The sequence below is a fragment of the Magnolia sinica genome, chromosome 4, assembly GCF_029962835.1.
Source record: "Magnolia sinica isolate HGM2019 chromosome 4, MsV1, whole genome shotgun sequence".
NCBI lineage: Eukaryota > Viridiplantae > Streptophyta > Magnoliopsida > Magnoliales > Magnoliaceae > Magnolia > Magnolia sinica.
This window is the reverse complement of record NC_080576.1, coordinates 24,535,925-24,555,843: the sequence shown is the minus strand read 5'-3', so window position 1 is coordinate 24,555,843 and position 19,919 is coordinate 24,535,925. Positions and strand designations below refer to the sequence as shown.

Sequence of the window (19,919 nt, the reverse complement as noted above, 5' to 3'; positions counted from 1 at the left end):
TCAACTTATATATATATATATACGCCCTACCCACACACACCCCTCATGGGCACTCGAACCCAAGACTTCAATGTTGAAATGCTAAGCGTCTACCACCGAGCCATGCCTCGGGACCCATTCATTCAACCTGTAATTATGTGGCCTGAGGCATTTCATAGAAATAAGCACATTTTTCATAACGTTTCTTGAAGTTGTTTTCATAGGAGGTCTTTAGTTGGATTTAGAAGGTTCAATTAAAAGATGTCACAAAGATAGAAAGCTGTGGGGCCTAATTAAACCAAGCAGAAATAATGCGGGGGCATTTTCACACCGGGCTCGAGTGGGGTGGCCTGTGGGATGCAGGGGCACACTCGGGGTGGCGGTACGCAAAACCCATGGATTTGGGGCCCGTGTGAGGTGGAACCTATGGATTTGTGATTCGAACATCAGTGGTACACCTTTAGAGTGTACCAAAGGAGGAGGTGTCGCCAACAGAGTATCAGAGCGGAGAAGTTGATGTGAATGGACGTTGGGTCCATTGGACCCCCTTTTTTAACGTGCTATGAGTGTAGAAGCGGCATGACCGCACCCTGACAATAGATCCATGGGTCGGATTTCACACCCTATTATACGGATGTTTTAGTTTTAGACATTTTTTTGTTCTTTTCCTTATTTCAGGGGCTTTATTGCACTTTCTTTACTTTTCGTATTTTTTTTTTCCAGAGGCTGTAGTGCACTTTTACTTTTTCCATAGCTTATATATACGTTGTGAGAAACTATATTTTCATTATTATTAAATGAATAGAAATTCGTCTCTTTTCTTCCTCTTTATTCAAAAGATTAGGGTTTCAAGATTGACCCTTGGATGTTGAGGATTCCACTCTGATTTCAGATTTCCTTCTTTCTAGATATTTGAGGTGCAGGAAAAGGTAAGAATCATCTTCCTTCTTTTCTTTTGACGACAAAAGGACTCGTACTTTCTTCATCTCGAACCCTTCGTTCATCACCCCTTTCGTTCCTCTCTGGATACCCCCTTTTTAGTTTGAACGGAAAAGATGGATGGTCAGTCACTAGAATCAGATCCGAACTTGACCATGGACTGAATTATGCTAGATCTGGGATATCCTCATATCCCTAGGTCCTCCTTTTTACTGTTTATGTGATCGTATGTAAAGAGGCATGATCCTGACGGAATAACTTCATCTTTGTGTTGAGATTTACCTAATCCATTTGATTGGAAACGGTTAGTTAATTGGTGTATTTATTTGAATATTCTTTAACCTGATTATACATGCATCTAGGGTTAGGTCATCACACGTCTTTGCATCGATTTGAAGCCCACGAGGGGGGCGAAACCCATGGATTTGGGGCCCACGATGAGGGTTTGGCCAAGGACCTAACTCATGGATTTAGGGCTTGGGCTATGAGATAAAGGGATTAATTCGTCATGCTCTATCAGTTCGAGCTTTTAGAGCAAGTGGTTAATTGTCCTGCATCAAATTAGTATAAGAGCGGGAGGTCTCATGTTCGAGACTCCTTGCTGAGGTGATTAATGTGGGGGCATTTTTTACATCGGGCTCGAGTGGGGTGGCCTGTGGGATGCAGGGGCACACGCAGGGTGGGCGGCCCGCAGAACCCATGGATTTGGGGCCTAGGCTATGAGATAAATGGATTAATTCACCATGCTCTATCAGTTTGAGAGAAAAACTCAATAAGTAAAAAAATATATATATATAAATAACTAACATTGAGTTGACTCTCCAATCAATGTGTTTGACTAGTGTAATTCATGGAGAAAAGCCAAGGTAGAGTGCACAAATGAACAACCCAGATCCTACACATGCCTACCAAATATACAGAGAATGGCTTGATATCCAACTTAGGCATACATGTTTCACAGCAGATCCTTTCTCTTAAGATGGCTACAGAGTTTCTTAAGAGGTACTAGGATAACTAGGAACAATTTTTATAATTTTGATGCAAAAGCATTTTGTTAAACCATGGAATTCAAATAATACAACTTATGTTGGGATCACATATTTCTCAGTTGTTTACTCAAGTTTTTTTCAGCTTATGCAAACCAGAAAACAGAAAGGGTCAAGGTATGCCAAATCGGTTACGTATCGGCCGTATCGGCCGATACGTAACGGTAACGGTGCGAACCGTTACCCGTTTCGGGGCCGTATCGGCCGATACGATTTTTTGTACCCGTATCGGCCGATACGGGCGTAACGGCCGTTACTGCCCGTAACGGTCAGCCGTAACGGTAAAAAAACGGTCATTTTTTTTTTTACATTTTAAGCTCCGTTTTTGATGTTTTTTGAAACTTCTTACTTCCAAACTGTGTCTCACTCCTTCTACTACTAATTTCGACCAACCTTGGCTGGATATTTGAGGAAAAAACACATTATATTGCGGATTTTGTTGAATCAAAGCTTGGTGGGCCATTTTTCATAAATTTGTCAAAAATAGGTATTTATACTTTTTTTAATATGTTTTGCTGTTTTAATCATCTCATATGATGTGTTAATCATAGTAGAACATGTTAATATGCATTTTACAGATTTGGGGTGCCATTTAATATTTTTTTAATATTTTTTTCTATTTACGCATGAATTTTGACCCTTTTTTTTTTTAAATTCAAAAAATCAATTTTTAATGGTTGTTTTGTTGTTTTAATCATGCCATATGATGTGTTAATCATATTAGAACATGTTAATGTGCATTTTACAGATTTGGGGTGCCATTTTATATTTTTTAAATATTTTTTTCTATTTACGCATGAATTTTGCCCCTTTTTTTAAAAATTCAAAACATCAATTTTTAATGATTGTTTTGCTGTTTTAATCATGTCATATGATGTGTTAATCATAGTAGAACATGTTAATGTGCATTTTACAGATTTGGGGTGCCATTTTATATTTTTTAAATATTTTTTTCTATTTACGCATGAATTTTGCCCCTTTTTTTTAAAATTCAAAAAATCAATTTTTAATGATTGTTTTGCTGTTTTAATCATGTCATATGATATGTTAATCATAGTAGAACATGTTAATGTGTATTTTACAGATTTGGGGTACCATTTTATATTTTTTAAATATTTTTTTCTATTTACGCATGAATTTTGGCCCCTTTTTTTAAAATTCAAAAAATCAATTTTTAATAATTGTTTTGCTGTTTTAATCATTCCATATGATGTGTTAATCATAGTAGAACATGTTAATGTGCATTTTACAGATTTGGGGTGCCATTTTATATTTTTTTCTATTTACGCATGAATTTTGCCCCTTTTTTTTAAAATTCGAAAAATCAATTTTTAATGGTTGTATTGCTGTTTTAATCATGTCATATGATGTGTTAATCATAGTAGAATATGTTAATGTGCATTTTACAGATTTGGGGTGCCATTTTATAATTTTTTAATATTTTTTTCTATTTACGCATTAATTATGGCCCTTTTTTTTAAAATTTAAAAAATAATTTTTTAATGATTGTTTTACTGTTTTAATCATGCCATGTGATGTGTTAATCATAGTAGAACATGTTAATGTGTATTTTACAGATTTGGGGTGTCATTTTATAATTTTTTTCTATTTTCGAATTAGTAACTTTATGTTTTTATTTGCTTATATTGGACAGGTTTTGCCTTGGAGCTTCTTAGGGTTTAGTTAGAATATAAAATCATCTTTTTTAACATAGGTCATACACTCATACTCATATCTAATTATCTAGTGTCTACCTAAACCTAAAGAAATGTCTGGGTCTGGCCAACAACAAGTGATGATATTGGATGGCAACATTGTGAGAGTGTTGGTGGTACTAGGCACCAAATGAAGTGCAAGTATTGTGATAGACTAGTGACTGGTGGAATTACCTGTCTCAAACAACATTTGGCACATCGAAAGAGTCAAGTTGCGCCATGTAGTAGAGTACCGAAAGAGATAATGCTTTTAATGCAAGCTAGTCTAGATGAGTCGAAGGGTAAACGTGCTGCTGTACAAAAGAAGAAATATGATATTTTGGATGCAGCTCGACAGGAAGTGTTTGGTCCTGAATATATGGGCATTCGTGATAAAGATATTATTGATTCTGACGAAGATTCAGATTGAGAATTTACTATAGCTAGGAGAGAGAGCTTGCGTCTAGCTCGTGAAGAGGAAGAACGTCGCCACATGTTTGGCACGCATGGGTCAGTGCGTGATACAGGGGGGCAGTGGGAGTGGGAGTGGGAGTGCAACTGCTTCTGCAGGTGGGGGTGGGGTGGGTAGGTTTGGTGGGTTACGACATATGTTTGGGAGCCGACGACAGACATCTTTACATGATGCCCCTATACGTTTGGATGAAGAAGTAAATGAGCCTAGGAGACCCTCTATTGATCCAATCCTATTTATGAAAGAATCAACTAAACAAAAGAAGATAAAACAAATGTGGAGTAGAACTTCCGTTGAGAAATTAGGTAGAGCAGCAGCAAAGTTATTTATACATGCCAACATACCTCCTAACGCAGCCAATTCTCCATATTGGCAGGTGGTAATTGATGCAGCAGCAGAAGCAGGTGAAGGAATAAAAGCTCCCACGGCTAAGGAGATTAGGGGGAAATGGACAGATGCAGAGTATGCGGATGTGAAAGCATATGTAGCTACCTTTAAACCTGTATGGCAAGCCAAAGGATGCACAATCATGTGTGATGGTTGGACTGGCCCAACCAGACGCAGTATGATCAACTTCATAGTATACTGCCACTTAGGAACTATATACCACAAGTCAATTGATGCCTCAGAGGCAACAAAAAATTCTAATTATATTAATGGACTAATGGATAAAGTTGTGGACGAGATTGGAGAGGAGAATATAGTGCAGATTGTGACAGATAATGAAGCAACATATAAGCTTGCAGGACATATGTTGATGGATAAGAGAAAACATCTTTTTTGGTCACCATGTGCTGCCCATTGTATTGATCTTATATTGGAAGATATTGGGAAGAAGAAGAATGTTAAGGAAATGGTCGAAAGGGCAAGGGAAGTGACGACATTTATTTACAACCATAATCAAGTAGTTGCAATAATGAGAAAGTTCACGAAAGGACGAGAGTTGTTGAGGCCTGCGGCGACTAGATTCGCAACAAACTTTATAGCATTAGAGAGTTTATTCCAACATAGGGAAGAGTTGAGTGAGATGTTCGCTTCCCGAGAATGGCTCAACACAAAACATGGGAAGAAGACATCAGGAACACCGGTCGAAGTTGCGAACACCATACGGGACAACAAATATTGGAAGAAGGTCAAGGCGATCCTAAAGGTGATGGAGCCACTAATGAGAGTACTCCGTCTTGTTGAATCCGATGAAGCACCTACCATGAGCTTCCTATATGATGCCATGGATAAGGCAAAGTTTGCAATTCAACGTGATTGTAGAAGTTGGCAGACTTATTGGAAGATGATCGACAAGAGATGGACAAAACAACTCCATCACGATCTTCATGCAGCAGGTTACTACCTAAATCCTAGGTATAGATATGCCCAATCATTTGTTGCGAATGATGAAGTTCGTGTCGGGCTAAAAAATGTGATAAAGAGATTAGAGCCTGACTTAGATCTGCAAATAAAGGCATTAAATGAATTAGATACATTTGGAAATCGCCTTGGTAGCTTTGGAGATGCTCTTGCACAGCATGCAGTATCTAGATTGCAATAGGCCGAATGGTGGATTAATTTCGGAGAGAGTACGAAGGCTTTCCAAAAAATTGCAGTAAAAGTTTTGAGCTAGACAACATCTTCCTCTAGCTGCGAAAGGAATTGGAGTTGTTTTGCGCTCATTCATTCAAAGAATAGGAATAGATTGTTTGAAATAAATAGACTTGTTTTCATGCACTACAATATAAAACTAAGAATGCGACGACATCATAGGAGTATTACAGTTGCTGATGACGGAGACTACTGTCCAATAAACTTAGATAATATTTATGATGAGGATGACCCACTTCTACCTTGGTTGGAAACAAGGGAAAAGCAAATTGAAGAGGATAGTGAAGAATTGGAAACTGATGACCCAAAAATACACAGAGCGCAACAAGAGAGTCGTGCAGATGTGTTGGACCCAGTAAGAGGGGCAGCGTTTATGCCACGTACAGATACGGCTCAAGATCAACAAAAGAGTACGAGCAGTGGTAGCGTGACCGTGTCGGATGAAGACGATGACCTCCCTGCCCCTGGTGCTGGCACTTCTGGTGTTGCTCAGCGCCCTATACAGCCGTCTACAGATCACGATGTCGATGAACAGCGACGAGGTGGTACACGAGGTCGGACTTATGAGTGTACCGAGTCACGATACAGCCAGCAGGAGGTGGGTACATCTAGTGGTGCACCGGGTCCGAGAGGTTTGGAACATCGGCAGGCTCATGGTCTTGGTTATTATGATGGATATTCTTATGATGAATTGAATTATGATGGTTATACTGAGCCTGTTCCATCACATTCATGTTGGAGTAGCCCTCCCGATCAATATCCATATGATTATAGATATCCAGATCCAAATCCAAGTTACTCATCACAGCAGACGCACTCTCAATCTCAAGATTCTCAACAACCTGAGTATGGGCACCAGTATGGCTATTCGACGAGCACTGGTGGATATCCTTACTCCGGGTCAGAGTCGTTGCCTAGTCAGGATCAGTCATCCTCTAGTTTCGTTGATCTAGTATTTCCTTCTGGCACTAGATATTATGGATATGCAGCACCTACACCTATTGGATAGCCTCAGCCTGATGGTGACGATGACGATGATGTGGAGGTCGAGCAACCACAAAAAAGCAGATTTTCATTTTGGTGGTGACTTGTGATTGTGAGTATATATTTGTGTTAAGGTAAGTATTTGCAGCAGACAGCTCACAACAGTATTATTGCAAGAAGCCATGCACAATTGCACACACTTGACACTGCCGAACTTGTATTTAAAATAGCTCCCCTGACAACCAATCAAGTAATCCTTAATCAAGTTGCAGGGGAGTATATCAGACACTACTATTTTTTTTTTTTTTTAATATTCTTGACTTGAGGATGATAGGTCATAGACAGGAATTACACTATCACAGTCACGTGCACCACACTGCACAGGACCACAGGTATGTTCGAGAAATTCCTCAAAAATAATTGCAAATACATAATGTAAGATATTTTCATTTTACATTCATTCTAATATATCTATCATTGATAGTAGATAGCTAGAAAATTAAATATATGAATTTTGTAGTCAAATTCAAGTTATCTGGTTCATAAATTCATCAGACAGTCCGATACAACTTCTCACCAAAGAGTGGACCGTTACACCACCATAAACATGTTCCAATTTATAAATGAATGCATATTTGGAATGCTTAGAATATTCTGGATTTAATCCATATTTTTTCATATTTTTTTGGCAAAAAAAAAAATTTGCGCCGTTACGGGCCGTTACGCCCCCGTATCACCGTTACGCCCTCGTATCCGTATCGGTTTTGGAGGACACCGTTACGCCAACCGATACCGATACGGGACACCTTGGAAAGGGTATATTCCCATTTGAATGGAATGGTACTTTGGTAAGTACTGGTGCATAAAATATGCACTTTTGGCATTGATGGGTAATTATTGACAAGTATTCAAAGGGTCATGAGACCAACTTGAACAATCACCTGACTCTTTATTCATACCAAGATATCATCTACTTGCCATGCGATTATTCTCTGCCACCAGCAGAATGTGTAATGGAGATGGGGATTCTCAGGTGCATCTAAACAGAATCCATATAGCGTTGACCAAATTTAGTTAGTTGAACCTTCTCTAGCATTCAGGGATTCAACTGCGAAAAAGAACATGCTTAATTTATGTTTTTCAAGACACTGATTACAGAGCATGTTTTCCAATTGCAGGCACGTGTAAACTTTCTGCTCATATCCCTTCCACTATATATTAATTTTGCAACAAAAAAAGAAAAAGAAGTGAAACAAACAGCTTATTCATGGGAGGTGAAATAACCTGTGAGGGGGATAGTTTTTCTTATAAGTAGTACCCAATAATTCCAAAACAACCCAGTAGCATCTTCAGCCAGTAGAGGCAGAAATGCACACAAGCTCTTAGTTCATCCACAAACATCATGGACAGTGGGTGAACGCACAACCATCTATCCCTTCATCCAGAATTAGGGTATGTTCTCAAGATCGGAGTGTAACCCCTAATTCTCTTTTGAATAGCAGTAGAAGTCCACACAAGAGGACCACAAAGCACTTTTAGAAATCCAAATTATGAATAATAATGCATGCTGGTGATTTCATAATTGTGAAGTTTCTAGAGTTGGTAGTTACTTTTTATCATACTAGGAAGTTCAAAATACTCCACTACGCTTTGGAGAAGCACCCTCCAGATCAGAGTGCATACAGAGTTGCCAATTCAACTCATATGTTCATGAAAGAAACAACATACCTTATGCTAAGAAATGATATATCATGGAAAGCAGGATATGATGCAATGCTGATGGTGGATTGACCATCATGAAATACATCATCAGAACAAAGGGGGAAAAAACAGAACCTCACTGAAGAGAAGTCAAATAGAATATCTTGAGATCTTGAGTTACTGTAACACTAATTATCCCGTGTCCACTATTGAGCAGCATTTCATATTATTTATTGCAAAACTCCAAGGAGCTTTACGATATAATATACAGGTTCCTCAGGTTCTTCAGATAACAAACTCTAGAGGGATGGGCAGAAATGTCTTCTATCCATGAACTATAAATTCAAGAAAAAGAAAGACTCTGGTGGGTGGGATTAACACACACCTTGTCCCCATGTTTTTCTTCTAAATCTATGCCATACTGTCCATTGACATCTAGAAACCTCCTATCCGCCATCTCCTTCAGCCTTCTCTGAATTTCAGCAGGTTGATGATTTGATGAATACTGTTGTTTCACATAAACGACATCCTTCCCTCCCATCTTTACACCCACAATAACATGGGTACCATATCTCTCAATAAAACTGTTTGAACGATGAACAAAATCTCAGAAACTCTTCAGGATTCTCTATTTCATGTAGAGCTTGATATATAGATGGGGCTGATTAAAAAACGAATATAGATGGGATATAATAAACATGAAACTCATATTTTATGCATCATTGGGACAATACAAGCAGACACAGGATATTAAAATTCAACAGTAATGAAAGCCCCATGCAAATAATGATATATTAGACTCCAGCTCTTGCATCCAGGTGATCAATCACATGTCAAAGGAGGTCCAACAATGGACCGCACAAGCTTGGTTATTCAAAATAGTGGCTGATTAGTTTTCTGAATGGACTATTGGGTTCACAGATCCAAGTGACATCCAACCAAGTAGCTATGCTTAAGAATTTGATTGGACTGTGGGGATGCTCAAGTCCAATCAACAGTTTTTTTGGGGTTTTATGCAAATGATGGCTCCCTTTATTGGGCTTGTACACACCACACTTATAGAGGTGGTACTGTTGGATAGATTTGAGAGTCTTTGTAGTTCTAATTGCATATATGCTACTACTAGTCTACAAATCTAGAAGGATACATGTGCTGTGAGCCTGGGAGTGGTGGCTACAATACAGAATACATTACAGGCAGTAAATGAATCATATTACAGATATTGGCTGGTATAAAATAAGAGTAGTTTATGATGCCAACTCAGTCCATACCACATCAAAGATCAAGAGGGCTCATGAATATCCTCATCATTGTAATAATTTTACCGCCTACAGGTTTTGTTAGTAGTTTGGAATGCAATTAATGCAAAAATATCATACATTTGTGTGAAAGTGAAATATGCATAACACGCATACTACAAGTTTACAAATCTACGAGAGAGAACTTTCGAAAGAAATAAGTTCCATTTTTCCACTTCTTTGTGTTGACACAACATGTAGTGCTTCTGTCATGTTGTGTAGTGAGAAAACCCTTTCAACCTCTTCTCCATGGGCCTGTTTGTATCCATTGAGAACAAACTGATGAAACGGTGGTTCTTGGGGAACAACACTTCTAGGAGATTGTGGGAAAGGAAAAGCCATTTTCCTTGATCGTTCTCAACAAGATTTTCTTGTAAATTTTCCTCCATTTCCGAGGGGGGGGGGGGGGGTTGGGGGTTGTGGAGTTTTCATGAATTGGCCGAATCAGCCGTCAGCTATGTGAATGATTTAGTTGTTTGTATCAGATCATCCAGGACCAATAAGCAACGGGCTGGCACACTACATACCGGCCAATATTTTGAACCATGGATCAGACTATTGACCCCACTGATACACAGATGACAAGAGAGGGCCCCTGATACATGTCTGTCTGATCAGTCTAGTGGGCCCCAAAGCTGGTTCGAAAGAACATGGACCCCACACATGTGTACTGTTCATCCATGCATTGTTCAGATTAGTGCACTTTTCATCTGTGTAGACCATGGCCCATGGCCCACATGAATGGTTATTTTTTTAATTTGTTTTGGTCTTTTATTTGTGAGAGCGGATTAGTTCTGCCCCCCCCAGCATCACCAAACACGGTGTGGCCCTGACCATGGGGCCCACCTTGATATACATATTGTATATCCATGCCGTCCATCTGTTTTTCCAGCTCATTTTAGGGCAAGAAAGCAAAAACGGGGCAGATCCAAGTCTCAGGTGGACCGAACCATATGAAACAGTGGTGATTGGCCATTAGAAACTTTTTTTGGGCCACAGAAGTTTTGGATAAAGCTGATATTTTTTTTCCCCTTTCATCCAGGTTTTTGTAACCTTATCAACAAGTTGGATGGCAAATAAAAATTACGAAAACATTACGGTAGGCCTTAAGAAGTTTTCAATGGTGGGTGTTCAATCACCACTGTTTCCTGTAGTGTGGTCCAACTGAGATTTGGATATGCTTCATTTTTGGGCCTGTGCCCTAAAATGAGCTGCAAAAACAGATGGACGGTGTGGATGTAGAATACATACACCAAGGAGGGCCCCACGTTCAGCACTGCACCATGTTGGGTGAGGCCTCCGCTCCCTTTATTTTTTAGGTTTGCTTGGTTACCTGATCAGCATGTTAACCATGGTTATTTTCTTTAGTTAGTATTTTGCTCATTTTCGCACACTCACTGTACAAGGAGTGCCTGTAGAGACCTCAAGTATTTTTGACATTCATTAAAAATCCTAGAGTTGTCTCTTTTTTACCTTCACATCATAGAAACGGTTATTGAGAGTGAGTTGATCTCTCAAATCTGAGTGTGAGATTATCCTTTAAAACATTGAGGATTATTCAACACATCTATTCATTGAATCCATCACCCGTCTAGTGCATTCTGCATCAGTATCAGTCATGCTTCTAAAATGGTTGAAATTAGTCAAATAACATATTTAAGCACCTCTAATATCAAATTTTTTTAAGCTGTGTTTTAAATAACTTACATATGTAGCGTGTAGCTTATACTACAGCGTAGCTTAGCCTCAACACTGCATAGCTCATGAAAATAACTTAAGTCACGTGTAGCGTATGCTATATGATAATTTGCATACGCTCCAAACTACGTAACTCACATTACAAGTTAATTTTCACTAGAACATTAAAATTAATTAATGATTTTTTAATGATTTGTCACATTTTTTCAACACAAATTAGTTAATCTTTTCAATGCTTCTAGTAAAATAATATACATAATAGTACTAAACCAGCTTAATACCAGCTTCATTGCTCTTTGTTTATCTTTATACTTAATCATGGCCCTTACCTATTACTTAAAGTTGCATTTGGTTGCACCAAATATCATGAACTTTTGTTAAATTTCTTTATTAATCAGTCTACTTTGGTGTAAAATATCATGAAATTGGTGCAACAAAGGGCAACCATGATTAAAAATCTATGTAGCTTACACCTCACTCCTCAGAGGGATAAATCCTATGCTACACACTATTCGCTATTTAAAACACTGATTTTAAGTTACAAATACACCTAGGTGGAGGTTGAGGAATTGTTGTCATTGTTGAACTTGTTGGAGAAGGTTCGGCCGCAAATGCTTCATAGAGACTCATTGAGATGACCACCAGAAAAATCCTGTAGGTTCACAATTAAATCCTTTTACCAGAAGATCAGTGGAGGTTCAAGTAGTACTGAAATCAGTCAAATGGCTTATCTTTGGAGATATGGAGCTCCCCCAAAGGTGGCAGCGCTATTGTGGTTAGTGGGTTGGAATAAAGTTCTAACGCTCGACAATTTGGGCAAGAGGGGAATGGTCCTTCGAACGTGTGTCTTATGTGCTACTGGGTGGAGGAATTGGTAAACCATCTTTTCATCCATTGTTCTTTTGCAACAAAGCTTTGGGCAGCTATTCTTACCGGTTTCACTATTCAATGGGTCATGCTGGGTTTTATTGAAGATCTTTATCATTCTTGGCATGACGAGGGAAAAAGGAAAGATAGGAAAGAAGACATGGCGCCTATGTCTACTGGCTAGGATTTGGGTTTTATGGATGGAAAGGAACAATCGCGTCTTCAGGAATCAGAATAGATCTTTAGAGCGGATTGGCATTTTGATAAAAGAGCAGGCCAGGGAATGGGCTATTGAATCTAAGGTAGTTGGGGTAGATCGGCTTGGTGAAAGTTGGGTTGATTTGTAGCTTCTGTTTTTCCCTTTTCTTATGTTTTTGTTCTTGTAATTATTTAGACCTTTGGTCTCTATGAAATAAAACTTATCACTGTTGGTAAAAAAGAAGAATAAGTTACAAATGCACCTTTCTTTTAACTTAAAAATACACCTTTTTTACTTTTATGACTTACAAAACTACCCTAAACCACGAATCCATGATAAAGAAATCTGTTATCTTCTACACTCCCCTCAAGCCAGTGAATGAAGAATTGAAGATCTCTATTCCCATCTTGTCGATGCAACAACACCACCAACCTTTGAAAGCAACCTTGGTAATGGAATTTGCAGCAATCTCTCTCTCTCTCTCAAAAAAAAAAAAAAAAGGAAAAAAGAAAAAAAGAGACGTAATTGAATTTGCAGCTAGTTCTTCAATTTTAACTAGGGATCTTTATAGCGTAAAGAGTCCTATTACTCATGTATAGATCTTTCCTCTCATGAAGTGCCAGTCAATCTCCTTGTGTTGAGTTCTATTGTGGGTTACAGGATTTGCAACGATATGCATAACACTTTTGAGCATGTTAAGGGTTTCTTATTGCTATACTGTATCATTAATTCCGAACCAGTTTTGCTGGTAGTAGTGTCCATCTCTCCACATTTTGCTTCTGCAGTGTCTTGAATGCAACAGTTTGATTTTTTGCTTTTCCAAGATGTTGAACTAATTGGTCAGAGAGATACAAAAGATCATAGTTGGTCTATATCTATCTTCACATTGGCATCTACAAGGTCATCAGTTCATTTGTGGAGATACTTAAGGAGTGAAGAATTTCACCTGGCCAATGCAGCAGGATCCCATGATGATGGAACTGCATGTTTAACATGGTCGTGCAATAGCATATGGGATTTTGCTAATGCAATGGTGTAGAGTGTAATGAACCACCCATCATAGGCAAGGGTCTTAGTTTTGGCCGCATCCTTCTGCCAGCAACTTGAAAATTCGAACATAGAATTGAACAAGCCTGAGGGAACTTTACCGGTCAGAGACATTTCTTGGTTGAATTGCTCCGACATCTGTGGAAAAATACAAAACCATTAAAAGACAGAAAAAGAATTTATGTTTCTCATGCTCCAACATTTGAAGTCATTGGACAGCTTTTTAATCCATGAGAATTTTTTTTTTCAGAACCTGAAGCATTCAGTTATTGCAAATCGGACAGCGGTGGAACTGGGAACTGAACATGGAAAATACAATTCTAAAAGAGTGCAGAGATGGTAAAAATCAAGGCAGACATGATGGCCAGTTTAAGGATATCTTCATTCTTCAACATAACTACTAAAAAACAACATCATCATCATCTAAGCCTTAACTCGATTAATTTGGGGGCAAAAATAACCAACCTTTAACATGAAATATGACAGAATTCTGTATACCTATCTTATCAGTCCGTTTAAAACCAGAAATTCTGTAAAAAGAGCAGTCCTCTGTTTATTCAGTAAGAGTTTTTGTGAATTATCAGAAAAACAAATCTATATGAAAGCAAAGGATGATTCCAATGGCACAAGACAATATAAACAAAAGAAACTTGAATACAAGACAAACTGAATCTTTTTATGATTTCTATATCCTCAGCTGCGGAAAAAATAAGAAAACATCTCTAATCTGAATGTAATATGACAAGCATTCATCTAGTCCTGAATACTACGAGATTCTAGTGTCGCTTATAATCAGTTTTCTTTCCAATTTATGTACAGATTGAAATGTGAATAAACAAGTACTTATCTAATTGATAAATTATTCCAGGTGGCATAAATGCTTCAAGGTTCCAAGCTTCAAGAAGTTTTTTTTTTCTTGCATTGATGGTGTCCCCAGTAGTAGAGATTGGGTCAGACTTTGGACTCCAAATTAGAAGATTCGCCGATGTAACAGAGGATGCTTGCTTTTTTCTTTCGCAAATAATGGGTTTGCAGTTACAAGTTTAAATATAAGATGGAAAAAGGAACTCATGATTTATCATAAGTAAGCCACCAATGGCCTGATATGGAGATGAATATTTGTTAGAAAGAGAGAAGAACAATTTAGGAAGTTCAAATATTAGGTACGTGTTCAGGTTCACCATGGTATCAAGATAATTGATAGAAACAGTTTTGGCCACTCCAAGAAGTAATATAAACTACCATTAAATAAGCATTGAAGCAGCTTTAGGAACCTACACAGACACCAATAACAGTGGCATTTTGGTCATTTTCTTAACAACCAGGGCCGGCATTTATTCTTAAGATTAATGCCTCAATCAGACATCCTCCACCATCGGAACTATGCAACAAATTTATGAATATTGATGATGGTTATTCAAATTAAAAGAAGAAGAAGAAGACAAGGAGGCAAACATTATGACCACTAGCATAGCTGCTAGTAGGCTGTTCAAAGCAAATCCACAGTCCATTACTTTTATTTCATGCTGAATCTATGAAGAATTTTGTGGGTTGACAGTTGGGACTCTTCTTCTGGCATGCAGCCACATGGATAACCCACATCCAAGGAAGCATGAGGGACATAACCATGGTAGCCATCCAACCAGTGGCTGGCAAAAGGAACAGTGAGAGTTATAGTTGACATTCAACCAACAAAACAAGAACATGGTTGTCAAATCTGCAAGTAACCTATTAACCCTCCACATGATGGCCCACCAGATCAATAGTGCTGATCACCAGAAGTATTTGAAACATAGAGATCAGACCAATCATAGGGATCGCGAAATACAAAACAGAAAAAAGAAAAAGAAATACATGCAACTGCAAACGACAAATTTCATAACCAATTGACAACAGAGTACTACCAAAATCATTTAAATCCTACACCAATCAAATAGAAAAAGATGATCCAACCCACATCCATACTTGTTGAAAGGAGAGAACATCTGACTTGAATCGCATCCGTTCTCCTTTATCACACTTTATCGACTTCGAAACATTGGAGATCGATATACCACCAGGCAGGACAATATCTCGGCCCTGACCATCTTCGAGCTCAATCAAACATGGATCTGAAAAGCCCTTACAGTGCTTGAGACGAAGATCTACATTAATGTCGTATCCCAGCCCAATTGACTGAATTGCACTTTTGGCAGCTTTCAGCTGCGGTGTTAAGTGCGATTCCTCCACCATGCTTATTTGGTTTCTCTTGGAATCCCAAGACCTCCAAACTCAGTTCCAAACGCTGGATTTCTGTAACTATTTAAGAACGGCTACATGAACCCTAGATTACCATCAATTTTTAGAAGAACATCAGTCCTAAGTTTTCCCTACACTGGTTTTCCCACGAATTTTCATAAATCTCAGAACAAAAAAATACAAATTTCGAGAAAATTCCAAAAACAGAAAAAGGTCTGTAAAAAGAAACTAGTTTTGCGGGAAATTACATAGAATCCGAATTCAAACTACCTAAATTTCCTCAGATTTTCAAAAGAACACCAGCCCAAAGCCGTCCAAATCTAGATTTTCTTGTTGGAAAATGCAAAGTAAAAACACTAGAATTCCAGTAGTTTTACTGCAAATTTTCGAAAATCACAGAGAAAAGCCTAGATTCACAATAGAATTTCAAAATTTAAAAAAAAAAAAAAAAAAAAAAAGATTCAAAATATCAAAACCCTAGTTCCACGGAAAATTCCACGAAAAAACGAACGACGAAAACCCTCCAAAATCTCCAGATATGTTCAAGAGAACAGTAGCTCATTCAACGTAATCTTCAAAAATATTCCGAAAATCGCAGAAGAAGAACCCTAACTACCCTCGAACCGCCAAAAGACAAAAAGATAGTTGAAAGAGAAGACAGACGACTCGATTCCATCGGCGTTTGGAGGATTTTTATAGTTCGTTCGACAGAAGGAAAAAAAACACGAGTTCTTCCAGGGGGATCTTTCTTTTCGAATGGTCGGTGGCAAGAGAATTATCTTTCTGCCCTCAGAAGATGTGGAAATTACTTCGAAGGTCATGGTTTGCGTTGGAATTTCCGTTTGGGTTGGAATTTTCCTTCTTGTTTCGTGAAATGAGAGTCAAAAGCTGAGACAGGTCTTTTGCCTCTTTCCTCGTCGTTTTTTTTTTTTTTTTGTTGTTTTTCACGCGACGTGTCTTATCGTACGCCTAGTGCGTGATGCGTGACGGGCGGAAGGCCTTTGAAATGGAAGCGGATTGCGTACTGAGTAACTCAGTAACCTTACGGCGTGTTTGGGCGGTGGGATTAGAAGGGATTGGGTGGGATGGGATTAAAAAAACATAATTATTATCGATAGCAGGGATTCTCCCTGTTGCCATGGATAAGGTTCATACCATACTTTGTTGGTAATATGATGGTACATTGAATGAATATACCCATCATTATTTGAAATTATGAGAATAACACACATGTGTTATATCTAAGCCGTTCATTTGTTTGGTAACTTCATTTTATGGCATGGGCTGAAAAATGAGGCAGATCCAAAACTTATGTGGCTCCAAAGAAGTTTTCAACGGTAAGTATTCAATCCCCATTACTTTCTATAGTGGGGTCCACTTGAGCCTTAGATTTACCTGATTTTTTGGCCCATGCTCTAAAATAATCTCAAAAAATAAGTGGACGGTGTGGATATAGCCCATACATTATGGTGGGACTTACACAACTTACTAATATTGAATGAAATTGGCACAAGACCCGATGTAATTCCATATACAGCTTTTCCATTCCTCCCAGACATGGAGTGGAATTGGCACAGGACCGGATGCAATTCCATCCCACTTAATTCCTTCTTATCCCACTGCCCAAACACGCCCTTAGCGTACTGAGTAAAATGTGGGGTCCATTGTTATTTATTTATTTTATTTACTCCGTTAATTCATATTAACAGATAATTTTAAAACTATATCCAAAAATTAAGTAAATTAAAATCTCAAGTGGACTACATTACAGGAAACAGTTTGATTGAACCTTTACCATTAGAAATTTTTTGGAGGCCAAAGAAGTTTTGGATCAAGCTGATGTTTGTGGTTTCTTTTCATCCATGTCTTTGTGATCTTATGAACAGGTTGGATGACAAATAAAAATTAATTTAAACCCTAGGAAAATTTCAATAGTAGAAATCATTGTTCTACGCTGTTTTTGTGTAATAGTCCACTTGAGCTTTGGATTCACTTCAATTTTGGTATTAACCCTTAAAATTATTAGTAAAAATGGATAAACAATGTGGATAAACTACATATATTAAAAGTGAGCCCAACTAAGTTTACTCAGTACGATAAAAGCATACTAAGTAACTCAGTGGAAATGGGAGGAGCAGACGACGGCAGCGGAATGACTGGTGCACCTCATACCAATTATATAACTATTTTATTGATGTCAGTAAGTTCTGCCACCCATTTCTTTGGAAATGGGAGGAGCAGACGACGGCAGCGGAATGGCGGGTGCACCTCACACTAGCTATATAGCTACTTTATTGACGTCAGTAAGTTCTGTCAGCTTGATCATGAGGTATGTATTATATCCAAACCGTCCACCTATTTGGTGAGCTCGTTTTAAAGTTTTAGAATAAAAATAAGACAAATATAACTATTAAATGGACCACAATGAAAAAATCAGTAAGAGATTAAACATTTACCATTGAAATCATTTTTGAAGCAACGGAAGTTTTAGGTTAATATGAAATTTAATTTTCCTCTTTGCCTAAGTCTTTGCTACCTTATGAACACATTAGATGAAAAATAAAAATTATGATTTTTAATAATGAAAATCATCATTTCCACTGCTATCTGTGGTGTCGTCCAAATGACTTTTGGATCAGATTCATTTTTTTTTTATAATGCTTTAAAATAAACTCTAAAAAATAAATGAATAGTAGAGATCTAATAAATACATCACTTTAAGCCACGTAACTTTCATGTCCTTTGAACCGTTTGTACAGCGCGGGGCTCGAAGACCGTCAATGCTAACCTTTCACGACACGTACTTATAGCTCCTGTATAGGGACGCGGATTTCCTGCGAAAGGCGCTGGGAACGCAGATGGGGTCCACCGTAATGTTTGTTGGGAATCCACTCCGTCCATCCGTTTTGTGAGATAATTTTAGGGGATTATACCAAAATTGGATAGGATCCAAGACTCAAGTGGGCCGTACTAAAAGAAAAGGTATTTAGGGAAATTCCTACCGTTGAAACCTCCCTGGGTTCGACAGTGATGTTTACATGCCATCCACACCGTTAATAACATCATTCCTACTGGGATGAACTGAAAACACAAATATTATCATGATTCAAACTTCTGTAGCCCCACGAATATTTCAACTGTGGACGTTTAATTATCACGTTTTCGGCGCACTTGAGCATTGGATACGATTCATCTTTGGCCTCATGTCCTAAAATGAACTCACAAAATGGATGGACGGTGAGGATTTCTCATAAACATCCCAGTGGGCCCCACGTGCGTTCCCAGCGCAGGAACTTCCTGCGAAAGGCTTTCGCAGGAAATCCGCGTCCCCTGTAGAGCTGGTTGCTGGTACGCCAGCCAATCCGCTTCCCCGGACGACGAGGAGCAGCTTTTGTGGGAAGAATTGACCAGGGAGGACTCTGATACTCCGGCAGAGTTGTACTGAAGATACACATGCACGGAAGCAGATTGGCTGGTGTACCACACACCATCTATATAACTGCTGTAGGTACATGTCATGCAGAGATGAACCTTTGATGTATGTAACATCGTGCGACGGTGAAAACCGACGCTCCTCGAGATCCAAGGTGTACGAACGGTTTAAAGGAGATAAAAGTTACATGGGCCTTATAGGGATGTATTTATTAGATCTACCCGGTTAATCTATTTTTAAAGATAATTATAAAGCATTATCTAACAAATAAATCATATTCAAAGATCATCTGGACCACACCAAAAATAGCAGCAGAGATGATGATTTTCATTGTTAAATAATTAGTAAGACTGACCATAACGTTTATTTTCCATTCAATCTGTTCATAAGGTCTCAAAGGCCTGAATGAAGAGGAAAAACAAATTTCATATTGATCTAAAACTTCTTTCAATGGTAAACGTTCAATCCCCCGTTGCTTTTTTCAGTGTGGTCCACTTAATTGTTAGATTTGTCTTACATTTCGTCTCAAGCCTTTAGACAAGCTCGCAAAATGGATGGACGGATATAACACATATCTCATGATCAGATCCACAAAACTTACTGGCGTTAATATAGCAGCTATATAACTGGTGTGAGGTACACCAGTCAATCCACTTCCCGCATGCATTGATAAATTGCGTATGCAAGACCTTTTAACCTAAATTGAACCGTCCAAATTGTTATTCCTA

At 38.3% G+C, this 19,919-nt stretch overlaps 1 protein-coding gene across 2 annotated transcripts in view; it reads right to left on the bottom strand.

Moving 5' to 3' along the window:
• The window catches only part of LOC131242809 (MACPF domain-containing protein At4g24290-like), a 30,298-nt gene extending 14,077 nt beyond the window's left edge, over window positions 1-16,221 (bottom strand). The window contains exons 1-3 of one of the 2 annotated variants that reach the window (XM_058241704.1): window positions 15,486-16,221; window positions 13,420-13,658; window positions 8,797-8,995 (exon numbers count right to left, since the gene is read on the bottom strand). In XM_058241704.1, the coding sequence (XP_058097687.1) occupies window positions 8,797-8,995; window positions 13,420-13,658; window positions 15,486-15,752 (705 nt within the window). In that variant the 5' untranslated portion in view covers window positions 15,753-16,221. Of the gene's footprint in view, window positions 1-8,796; window positions 8,996-13,419; window positions 13,659-15,477 lie in introns of both variants that reach the window. The other variant, XM_058241705.1, reaches the window with a different exon arrangement.
• Between the last annotated feature and the right edge of the window lie 3,698 nt (window positions 16,222-19,919).